A 13,032-nucleotide genomic window follows, 5' to 3' on the forward strand; every position below is an offset into this window, starting at 1 on the left:
CTGTCTTCCGGGTTGTTTCGCCATGTAGTCTGGTAGACGGTGGATGTCTACCAGACTACACGGCGCAACAACCCGGAAGACAGCAATCTCCAATCTCACTGCCGTGAAAACCTCAAATCCTACAAAACATAACCTCTCTGATAGTTGTACGCAGCAAAGTAAATGCTAAAACCCCCGACCATAAACCATAAATATTAAATTCATATATCAGATGCATCACACTGCAGGTTTGTAAGGGATAATCTGCCTCTTGTAACCTCTCCTAACCTTCGCCTTCTCGTGGTGCAATCTGTGCCTACTAATATGCTCTGGGGACCGTTGCATCAGGTACAGAGGAAATGTTGTACATAACAGCCGATCCAGAGGTTAGAAAGATAGCAGCCCTACCACTGGACTTACCTTCTTTCGCTTAGCAACCAATCGAAGGGACGTATATCACTTTCAAGGAAATAAAACAAACAGAACCGGACACATACATCTGATGACGATCAGGATTTGGATAGAGGACAACAATAAAATACATGGAAAAAGAAAAAATATATTACAACTTACTACCTGGAATGTTCGTGGCATACATTTTAAAGATCAAATGGATGGTATTTTGGAAGGAAAGAAAAAAAAATATGTAACAAAAACTAAAAGGTTTACAGGAAGCCAATAATTTCATTCAAATTTATATATCTGGAGTAATGATAATGATTCACAAATCCCTTAAACCTAACACAGACAGCTATTCATACTGGAGCGTCAGAATTATACAAGTAATGACTGTCAATGAAGACATACAATGTACTGTATGGGTTAAGACTGCATTCGGATGAGACATGAGCCACATCGCCTGTGGAAACCACATTAACTACCTACTTTTACATTTGTTTAGGCTGTATTTAACTAATTAAAATGGCAAAGACACGCATATAATTAATCAAATTGTTAGGTTGCAGCTTATTTGTAACATAACACAATTACATATAAAGCCACACAGTTTACTGTGATCATTATCAATTCCATTTCATTCCATCAATTAATTCACTGCTATGAAAGGATTTCTTGTGGAAACTGTAATGGAAAACAATGCTATAGGAGGGACATGTTCAGTATGCTTGCAGTTAAAGGTTGAAAACCACTGATTTACAAAATGGATGACAAACATGTAGAGGTTTAGAGCCACATAAAATAATTAAACTTGAGTGCATAATGAGTTCATATTCACACCATCGAAAATCAGGCATATATTTTTTTGTCTTCATTCCACACAAGGAGAAAACAAACCTGCTGTTTGGCACATGTACAAAGCTCTTCTAAATTTTCAGGATAAATTCCATTCTCCTTTTATTATTTTTATGTACATACATTCTAACCACTCAACATAACCAATCTATAACATGCACACTCTTGATAAACCCAGAGGTTTTCCAGTACAAGAACAAAACCTGAATTAAGTTGCATTACTTTTCATTGAATTAAATTATTTTCTAAAAGAAATATGTACATGACAGAAAAGGAATTGACACTGTACTCCTTGCAGCTTACAGATTGGTCATGTGTATACTTCTATTCTACTATTCCTTACACACAATTAAATAGTTTAAACAAAATTATTACCATGCACCAGCAGTATTAATTTTATTACACCCGAACTACAATTCACTATAAATGTAGTAACAAATTACAAACTTTTTAGCACTGCTTTTATCAGCATTAATCACAGGCAGGAAAATACCGCCAAAATATAAACAAACGATACAAATGTACATCTTCCGATACATCGTCAGATGTCTCGATGTCCACTCTGGCAACGAATTCCTAAGCGTAATAATTACATTATCAAAAAACTCTTGCAAACCTGTTTTAAAAAAGACAATATTCGTACGGAGATATAACTACGGTAAAAATTCGTCCTCAGTCGGCGAATTCTCTGGGTCGTTTTGAGGTATAAACCGGTCGAACTGCGTTCCACAATTCATCCTCTCTAACAAGGAAGATAAGAGTTTCTTGTTCAAACGATCAGTCAATGTCAGGACATTTTCGTTATTTTCCACCGTTGTGTTGCTCGCAGTGTCTTTAGATGTCATTTCTTCACTTGGTTTACTCGGCATGTTTCAGAACGTTCTAAGAAAAAATACAGCAGTATATAAACAATCCACACACAAAAAACAAATTATCCAGCTGAGTAACTCTTTAACCGTTAGCGAGAAAAGTAACTCCGTGCGTATTGTGCTGCGACCTGTAGCGATATAAATGTAAACAACACAACAGCGACGACCAATAGCCCAATCGGTAACAAGGTTATCAACTTTTCAACCTTACGGTAAAAATGAGTGTGTATAATGATTTCCACGTAACTCTTATCCATCAGTTGATGGTATCCCAGCAACATGACTGTTCCTTAAACAAACGCAACAATGTCATTAAACAAACACAACAATTATAAACGAATACAACAATGCCAAACGCAACAAACAGACAACTAAACTGTTTATTGGCAATGTTGCGCTGCTCTCACGGCAACACGTCACAATATCATTTGATTTCCGACCGGGGCTGAGTTTTGAGTTTCTATATTTATCCTCGTGTATGATACGAGATGTTTCGTAAGCAAAATACAGCGGCCATTTCTCACCCAAAAAGTCTCCTGATTCACAGCTAGATGGCTCTGGCAGTCAAATCAGGATTGAGTAGAAATTGTGCAGTCTCATTGGGCTGGTCACTCACTACATATAAATGCACGCTTAAAAACCAAGAAACCTTCGTAAAGGAGACGTCGAAAACCCACAACAGGGTTGTAGTGCCGATAAACATTTATCCTCGTTAAGATAAATGACTTAAATTAGCCACGTGGGAATTTTGGTAGTTGATGGGTTATCTACTTATTTAACATGAATCTCTCTTTTATCGCAGAAAAATTGGAAAATTGTAAACAAAGAAATACTTTTATTGGCCTATTAACCGAATCTTATATCTACAGACACTGACAATTCACACCAGAAGAAATTCTGGACAAGGAAAATGTATTATTATCAAAAACAGATTTACATACGTTCTTAAATAACCATTTATTTTCACGAAGAACTTTCAATTTGAGACTCATGAAAATTTCACGTACAGAACTCGAGAGTATCGATTAGCAGACGTACATTCGATCGATTGTCTCATATTCCATAAATGTGCGAGATAAATATTGGAGTATCACTATCTCATTACAAAGATGTATGACAACTACCATAAGTCAATATTATTCCAAAGTATTATATTCATGACAGATCTAAGTGCATCTCTTCACAAAATTGGTTTTGTCTCCTGTCATCCATGAGCTCATACACAAAACCTCTTTAGGTTATAACATATTATAGAACTAAGGGGTGTCCATTATATTTCCCATCAATAAATTATATGCTTCAAGGCCACGGGGAAAACTTCATTTCCCTTAACGCTCGACTCTGAGTTAATGCGATGGAAAATTTCTTCCGAGAACTTAACTTCTGTCACGTAAGGAAAATCACATTTTAATTGGCCCCAATATTTGAGCGTAATAGAAGCGTCAATATATATTTCACACGTTTATACTACTTTAAAAATCAGATTCCATCACATTTATCTTCAACACCCGTTGTTATATTGTACCTGGTACATTTTTACCTTCCATTTGGACAACGTAGCTACGATGTGTGTTTAACTTTACACAGAAATATCTGCTACAAATTCTGCAGGTATCTTGAAATAATTTTATTTGGACAGCCCTTGATAAAAATCGTAAAATATATTAGATGCGTAAATAAATAATACTGCAGACAGACAGAGCTCAACACCACGCTCTGATCTATTTCTTCTCAAGCAGGTTGTAGGTGACTGAAGTAGGTTGAAGCCATGGTACCTACCAAATGCGTTATAGTTTTCGTGTTATCGGCACTAGTTATAGCTGGCAATAAGAATGAATCAGGTGTTATTCCCATAAGCACAGTTTCCCAAGTCATCACTTCAATTTACCACCAACTCCACTCAAATTTCGTAATATTACTCCACGAATCTACTAACATCGGAGGACGTAAGTATCTTGATGTTTATTTTAATATTCCGATGACTGTCTTCTGGGTTAAGCCGCGTAGTCTGATAGAAGTTTACAGACGTTTCAGAGGTCTGCCTCTCTTAACACGGCGATAAATACGAATGGACATCAACTATACGAGAATTTCATAATTTTTAACTGAATTCTTAAAGAATTCTGAATGAGATTAGGCCAGAGGAACTAATTCAAGATGATTTAGCTCCCAAATACAAAATTAACTAATTTGAGTCGTAAATTGTTTCGCAGAGGTCGGTCTTACTAAAAGACTGCACACACTTAAGAGACAGCTGACTGTGGCAAGAGTGTACACTGCAGTTATCGACATATATGCTGTCGATAACATTCTACAATTACATTCTGTAGACCACCGTTCTCCCCTGGTGGTACTGCCAACGGATACGCTGACCGTCCACGAGGTAAGTCCTTACTGGGACGAGCTCGAATTATCTGCAAGTCCACCTTACTTCATTAACAATACTTTAAATTAAATCTAGTTAATTATGTTATTATTTTATTTATTTAGTGTTCTGTCTGACGACAGGTCCATATGAACAGGATCCTTCCATCCTTTTCTCGGACTGGGACCTGTTCATATACGTTCTTGGCAGATGATCCAGAAGTGGTTTGCCATTGCCTTCTTCTGTGTGTGAATGGAGTAATTGTTGGGATGCCACGGAGGAAAACTCCGTGTTGCCTAGACCACGGCCTTGCCCAACACAAGTTATAAATTCGGGCACCGCCGGCAATCGAACCCGAGACCCCGAGATATAAATATATTTTATTAATATCAAAGAAATACAACACAAATATTCTCTCAGGGAATTTTCCCAACGCGTATGAAAGTATCAAAATTCATGTCTACTCAACCCAGATCCAGTTTTATTTACACAGAGTGAATGTCGAATGCCACTGAATATTCTGTTATGCAATCCCGCACAACGAACGTTATACACTCTTACCTGAAAACATCAATCTTTATATCTACCTTTTCCTTTATATACACATTTTTCTCTTCGCACTGTTAGTTAATTCACACTTTAATTTTCAAACTTGAATGCACTCCATCACAATGTTTTTTTTTACAAAAGCCTTTCCAATCAAAGTCAGAAGCTGGATCTTACTTAAAGCATATCACATATTACGTAAACACTATTTACATACCAAACGCTTAAAAGACCAACACCAGAGACTTTAATAAGTTGTGCAGGACTGAATAATGATACCAGAAGCCTGTCTAATATCGATGGTTGTCTACCGATGTTATATTAAATGCAAAAAAATATTTTTCATAGACACTTTTAAGTTCCACCGACAGCAAACAATTTTTACCGACAGATCAATGAATGCGTCTTAGAAATTAAACTTAGACCCCCAATAAAAAATTACCCAACACTTAAAATTAATGTTTGTTTGTGTCTTTTTTAACTGAAAATCAACGCGTATGACGATTTGGAATGGTAAATTCTGAAAGGATGTGACAGTGACGTGTTTTAACTGGGTTCTAGCATTTTTTAAAGGGACTAACAAAACTTCAGTCAATGTAATCAGGTACGAGGTGACTCCTAACAGAAATAATCGGTGCCCAGAGACTTTCAGTATATTCCACAGAGCTGATCATAAATCAAGCAAGTGTAAGTAATATTATTACAAGCGATTTACCTTGAGAGAAACTGAAAATACAAAACAACCACCACCTAAGATACGTTACAATTCGTTTTATCTTAGTCTTACCCGATTTAATTTTTATATCGGTAAATGTGATCCATTTAAAATATATAATTTAAATTTTACCTTAAACATGATATGCTTTGATGCTTAAAACTTCTTTAGTAGTATAATTAGAAATGAGAATAATTAGAAATATTTAAATGTTAATTATAGTAATATTTTAATATTTAATAGGAATTTTATTGTGATTAGACTGACAAGATTTAAACAAACAAATATAATTAGAAATATTTAACATCACAAATATATCGTTTATATTTTAAAATAAGAGTTTATCATTATACCGTAGTACAAAGAGATGTCCGGATGCAGGAACATTAAGGTATATAATGACTATTAATATAACTCCCCTAACATTTCCCTAACATAAGTCCATATGACCTTTCTTTGTTGACAATTTGCCTACAGAATTATAATAATACAATATAATTTACGTTTTGTAACTTAATGCAATAATTTATTGGTTTGTATTGTGTGTAATTTACGAGAAAATTACATTTTCAGTTACAGGTTTCATTATACAGAATTAACTTTCAACCCAAGGGAATACCAAGTGAAACCTTAACTGAGGTTTTAAGTATTAATCTGTCGTTTGCTCACAATTTCTGTTTCTATTAATATTAATCCTTTGCCTTGTCATTCGTCAAAATACCATATTAATTCACGATTAGACATATTGTATCTATATAATTTTTAAAACCCAGGTCCCGTCTTTATAAAACCTCATCACATCGTCGTTATAAATGCAAACATATTAATGATTAACAGAAAATATTAACTAACTAACTAACTAGATGGCTTACCGAACCCGAAGGTTCATCATCAAATTACCCAAAGCCCTCCACCGGACCCTGTCCTGGGCCAACAAAATCCAGTCTCCTTCAACTATCTCCCATAGATCCCGCCTGAGATTATCCTCCCATCTACGTCTAGGTCTCCCCAGAGGTCTCTTCCCCTGAGGCTTCCCAAATAGTAGACCCAACCAACCAGATGGCTTACTGAACCCGAAGGTTCATCACCGAATTAACCAAAGCCCTCCACCGGACCCTGTCCTGGGCCAACAAAATCCAGTCTCCTTCAACTATCTCCCATAGATCCCGCCTGAGATTATCCTCCCATCTACGTCTAGGTCTCCCCAGAGGTCTCTTCCCCTGAGGCTTCCCAAATAGTAGACCCAACCAACCAGATGGCTTACCGAACCCGAAGGTTCATCACCGAATTAACCAAAGCCCTGTCCTGGGCCAACAAAATCCTGTCTCCTTCAATTTCTATCTCCCATAGATCCCGCCTGAGATTATCCTCCCATCTACGTCTAGGTCTCCCCAGAGGTCTCTTCCCCTCAGGCTTCCCAAATAGTGGACCCAACCAACCAGATGGCTTACGGAACCCGAAGGTTCATCACCGACTTAACCAAAGCCCTCCACCGGACCCTGTCCTGGGCCAACAAAATCCAGTCTCCTTCAACTCCTATCTCCCATAGATCCCGCCTGAGATTATCCTCCCATCTACGTCTAGGTCTCCCCAGTGGTCTCTTTCCCTCAGGCTTCCCAAATAGTGGACCCAACCAACCAGATGGCTTACGGAACCCGAAGGTTCATCATCAAATTACCCAAAGCCCTCCACCGGACCCTGTCCTGGGCCAACAAAATCCAGTCTCCTTCAATTTCTATCTCCCATAGATCCCGCCTGAGATTATCCTCCCATCTACGTCTAGGTCTCCCCAGAGGTCTCTTCCCCTCAGGCTTCCCAAATAGTGGACCCAACCAACCAGATGGCTTACGGAACCCGAAGGTTCATCACCGAAATAACCAAAGCCCTGTCCTGGGCCAACAAAATCTGGTCTCCTTCAACTCCTATCTCCCATAGATCCCGCCTGAGATTATCCTCCCATCTACGTCTAGGTCTCCCCAGAGTCTCTTCCCCTCAGGCTTCACAACCAGTACCCGGTGCACACCTCTTGTCCCATCCATGCGCTCTACATGCCCAGCCCATCTCATTCTTCTCGACTTAATCACCCTGACAATATTGGGGGAGCAGTACAGATTTCTAAGCTCGTCATTATGCAGTTTTCTCCATGCCCCATCGTCTCCTCTCCTAGGCCCAAATATCCTCCTCAACACCCTGTTCTCAAACACCTGAGACCTCTGAGTGAGACACCATGTTTCGCACCCATACAAAACAACAGGCAAGATTATTGTTTTGTAAACTTTAATTTTCAGGTTTAATAGAAAAAATTAATTTTCAGGTTACCACACAACAACAAAAAAGTTTATTCACCTAGCAATACGCCATCATCAAAATCATTTATGAAATCTCATATAATTTTTTTAAACTTTATTTCAATTTATAAATTATTTTACGTATTCTTAAAGGCATTGACAAAGGTACAGCTGACGATGGCAGAATGGTTGTTCTTCAATTCGGAGCCAGGGTCTATGGAAGATATTTTCAAGCGACTATTCATTCCTCTGGACTGCGAGTTCCTGGTGGCTCAGTGGCAAAGAGGTGGGACTGTGCAGTTAACAGAGGTCTACCACATAAGCACAAGGTCCGCTCTGGAACAGCGCAGCGTCGGGAATTGGTCCCTCCGAAAAGGCCTTCAATGGAGAACTATCGGCTTCTATAAAAGGCGCAAAGACCTTCGAGGTCTCAAACTTCGAGTGGTGGTATCGGAAGTAAGACTCCTCGTTTATATTTCACGCATGCGTAGTACTAATTAACACGTATGAGCCGATTCAATAATACCGTGGTTGGGTTTCGAACCACAGAAAAATTCGACAAGACACAACACGACAGAATCGGTAACTTTCAGTAATATTTGCCTTTAACGGGCAACAAGACGGGGTACAGAAAAATTATACCGGTAAGTATTTCACTTATATTTACCAAAATAAAACAAACAAAGCTACACTAATAAGATATTGTAGGTGCGTCATATTGTGATTTATTTAAATAGTATTAAAAATATATTAAAATTGGCCGTCAATCACAATATAAGATAATTAAAAGATTAAAATATCATTTTACGTTCCGTATCGAGTACTCGATTTACATGTGGAACATTTAAAAAAAATTAAAATCAGTAATTCAGTTAAAAAGTTTATAACATAACACCTGATGATGGCTATATATAGCCGAAACATGTCGTAAATGTTCCACATGTAAATCGAGTACTCGATACGGAACGTAAAATGATATTTTAATCTTTTAATTATCTTATATTGTGATTGACGGCCAATTTTAATATATTTTTAATACTATTTACACTAATAAGGTATTGCATAATAATTATCAGTACCCCGTATCGTACTCAGACAGAAAGAAACCTTATTTTTTCGTCGTTATTAAAATAAATATTTCCGTGTTTGTTTCAAAGTATTTATGTTTTTTATTTCGTAGTAAAGATATTCGAGCCTGTTCCGAATCCACAAATACTCATTTTAAAAATTTCCAAATTCTGACTCGGCCTCGAAGTGGATGTGCTTGGGAATCCAGTTATCCAAAATATTTAGCAACATTAAATTACAAAAACCGAATTTTGACTTAACCGGTTCAAAATAGGGTTCATTGGCAAGCTTTTATGACCACGATAATGTATCTCTGAGATACATAAAATATGGGTAATGTAATCATTTTCGCAAGCATTAATCTCCGCTAAGTTTATTATTAAGCATAACTAGAGATTTGTTCTACCTTTTTAATCATTAATTTTAATTTTTTTTTAAAATGACATAAGCTTTATTGTAACAGATGGATGTTCCAACAACGCTGCAAAGAGATGAGAAAGGTAAAACTGTTGGAATCACCGGATTCTTTGGCGAAACCTGGAAAGCCCTCGAAGAAAGTCTAAACTTCACGTAAGTTTAATATTATTTATTTTTTTCATAAGATAGTGTAATTCCGTCATATTGTGAATATTATATCAATTATTTATTTTAATCCGTCTGATCACAATATAATTTTATTTAAAATTTCTTATAATTAAGATAATAAAATATCATTCATTCATATCTAATAACATTTAAGAAAAAAAAACACCTTCGCCCAAATATGGAAAAACAAAATGTAATGAAACATCACCAAAAAACTACAGAAATCATAATTGAGTTTTAAGTTCTTAGATATACTTACACCTGATGATGGTTTTATAAAAACTGAAACATGTTGTGTAAATGTTCCGAAATGTAAATCGATCAATCGATAAGGAACATGAATGATATTTTATTATCTTAATTATAAGAAATTTTAAATAAAATTATATTTTGATAAGACGGATTAAAATAAATAATTATTTAATTTTATCAAATAAGTCAACAGTTTCCAGTGACTTTAACGTCACTCTATTGACTTATTAGGTACTGGAGTAAAAATAATTACTAGTAGAACACGTCTGTTGAAATTCAACAGTTAATTATTTATTATTTTTATAATTATCCCTTCCTTCGTGGCTTTATCTCATTTATAAATACTTTTAATAGAAAACTAATGGCATCAGAAGTTTTATAAAGTAGGACATTCTGCCATGATGGTCCCGCGTAAACACACTCACATTATTCCATTAGCTTACAGACAACTGCACTACTCTTATCGCATAACTAGTAACAGGATAACGTCTTCTTATCCTAAAGCAATAACGTCATCAATAACGTTATACACTAAATGCGCTGGGATACTGCACAAGCGGAACCTGATTCCCTGTTCATCCCTTGAATAATCAGCTTCATAAATCCATAAATACTCTGCCTTTTATGGAATACAGAGGTTTATTGCCACATTCACGACACTGAGATAAATCCATTTCACATATTAAATTTGAGGGATTATTTTAATATTTTCGTCATAGCTAAAGTAAGTCTCCGACGTAGTTGCATCTCTTCAGGACTTTAACTAACATTTTGTAAGTGTTTATCTCTCTTAAGCGTGTAACATGTACCGCCTATACCAATCCAAGTCATTTCATGGTTCTGTTTGATACATTTATTTATTTATTTATTTGAGTGTTCTGTCTGACGACAGGTCCATATGAACAGGATCCTTCCATCCTTTTCTCGGACTGGGACCTGTTCATATACGTTCTTGGCAGATGATCCAGAAGTGGTTTGCCATTGCCTTCTTCTGTGTGTGAATGGAGTAATTGTTGGGATGCCACGGACGAAAACTCCGTGTTGCCTAGACCACGGCCTTGCCCAACAACACAAGTTATAAATTCGGGCACCGCCGGGAATCGAACCCGAGACCCCAGGATTACAAGGCCAGTGTTCTAACCGCTAGACCACCGTGGCAGTTATGTTTGTTATAGGAGACTGTTCGCAAAAATAGTTAAATCTAATCGGCTTTACAATTTATTAACCTTTTTGGTTATTATATTTAAAAAAAACATATTTTCAAGGTTAAATTATCACAACTTTCGTAAGAAAATGATCCCGTATTTGATCTGCATGTTACCATGAACGTAGACTTCCATGGAACATCTAATTTTACTACTCGGAAAGGATGTATCGATCAGATTCGATTATCAACCAATGGATTCAGTACATATCCTATGTTATGATATTAGTAGAAATGCTAAATTCTCATCCATTCTACAGATCTAATTATATTGAAACCAAGGAAGAGGATTGGGCGGTTATGTCAGAAAACGGAACTTGGTTTGGAATGGTTGGGATGGTGGCTAGAAGAGAAGCGGACGCAGCTGTTGGAGGACTGACGATGTACCCCAGTCGACTGAACCTGGTGGATTTCCTTATACCACTAATGGTAGACAAGTACGAACAAAAACAAAACAAATATTCTTATAAAAACTAACTTTCGTAAGAAGCATTTTAAGTTGGCATGTGTGGTAACCTTTTAAAAGTCCTTAACAAACCTCATACAGGACAGTCAGACTCGTACTGGACCTCCCAAATGAGAAGATACTGTCTGTAAATCTGACAGTTTCTTTCCCACAATTTTAAACAGTAGCCATTAATAACTTACGAGGTAAACATATTGATATGCCATAATCTTACGCAAATTTGGCTGCGAGATGTTTCTGAGACGATACAGAGATTAAATATGAGATTCCATCTCTCACGGCGGATAAAATATGGATTGTGATCTTCTGGGTTGAAACTACGAGTAGTTACAAATGTTTCGGAGGAACATACAGCTATCATCTTCAGTGTTACCCGAATATTGATTTCTCATGTTATACTTTTAAACGTCGTTCGTTACGAGAAAATGTGTTAAACTAGAGCGAGTTTCATGTTACATGAAATTAAACCATTAGGGATAAGGTAATCACACACACATGCATAGAAACATAATAGTAAGGATGGGAAAATATGGCAACGAGATCTGGGCCGTGGGCCCTGATCGCTCGGAAACTCGGACTATGAATTCGAATCTCACTACAGGCATGGATGTTGTCTGCTGTCTTGTACAGATAGAGACGTTGCGAGGACATTTATGAGAAATGTAAAATAAACTTGGAGAGTTTCTCTTTCTATCGGCATGTCGCATGTTACAATCCTTTGCACCATTCAAGTCTGGCGACTTTTTGTAATGTGTCAGGGAATTATGAATAACCCTGTATATATATCTACAAAGACTGATTATACCTATACGGGAAGGGTATGAAGGAAAATACATTATTAATTTGTGAAAAATACGTTGTTTCTCAACGCTGTATCAACTGCCCAATAGTTCAACCCGTTAATAACTCTCGTGGTGTGTTTTTGTGCAGCACAAACATGTACATCCGAGAGGTTGAAACGCTGGAACTACACTGGGGCAGTTTTCTCGCCCCGTTCAGACGTCAGCTATGGTTTGCCATCATTGCAGCCATCATTCTACTGACAGTGCTACTAGTCGTATCTGACAAGCTCTGTCGTTGTTATGGAAACACTGGCCAACATCATGAACATTTCTGGGAATCATTTTACTGCGTTTTTGGAGCTTTCTGTGGACAAGGTAAGGAACTTCTCATTCAAATACATCGAATGTGGAAAGTAAGATCAATTCCAATAATTATAGGAGCAATTGGAACTGTCTCCAAATCAATCAAAAATATTTGGCCAACATCCCGGGCGAACAGGACATCAGGGAACTTCAGAAAACCGCCATTCTAGGAACATCGTACATCATTCAAAAGACGCTCATGTAAAATGCCTCACGCGAAATCCATTTAAAACAAAATGTATTTCGGAAATAGCTACTGCACTACGTACCTCAGGGGGCAAGGTTTGTCTCGGGTACAC

At 37.0% G+C, this 13,032-nt stretch overlaps 2 protein-coding genes across 8 annotated transcripts in view; both read right to left on the reverse strand.

The window, feature by feature from the left end:
- LOC110835950 (uncharacterized) overlaps positions 1–13,032 on the reverse strand; it is a 108,796-nt gene that overhangs the window by 7,093 nt on the left and 88,671 nt on the right. Inside the window, exon 1 of one of the 4 annotated variants that reach the window (XM_022076686.2) lies at positions 1,847–1,984. The exons of 2 other annotated variants lie outside the window; for them this stretch is intronic. Coding sequence is in view for 1 of the 2 variants with exons in the window: in XM_022076684.2 (XP_021932376.2) it covers positions 1,606–1,608 (3 nt within the window). In the remaining variant the exon portion in view is untranslated. Of the gene's footprint in view, positions 1–1,605; positions 1,743–1,846; positions 1,985–13,032 lie in introns of those variants that run through there. One more of the 4 variants, XM_022076684.2, reaches the window with a different exon arrangement.
- LOC110835953 (CDK5RAP1-like protein) overlaps positions 1,203–13,032 on the reverse strand; it is a 153,497-nt gene continuing 141,667 nt past the window's right edge. For all 4 annotated transcript variants that reach the window (XR_015536787.1, XR_015536784.1, XR_015536786.1 and 1 more), the window contains one exon: positions 1,203–2,112. The gene's annotated coding sequence lies outside the window, so the exon portion shown is untranslated. The remainder of the gene's footprint in view (positions 2,113–13,032) is intronic.

This window comes from Zootermopsis nevadensis, unplaced genomic scaffold (genome assembly GCF_977971745.1).
Source record: "Zootermopsis nevadensis isolate Lab colony 2312 unplaced genomic scaffold, Znev_1.0 Znev_ptg000024l, whole genome shotgun sequence".
NCBI lineage: Eukaryota > Metazoa > Arthropoda > Insecta > Blattodea > Termopsidae > Zootermopsis > Zootermopsis nevadensis.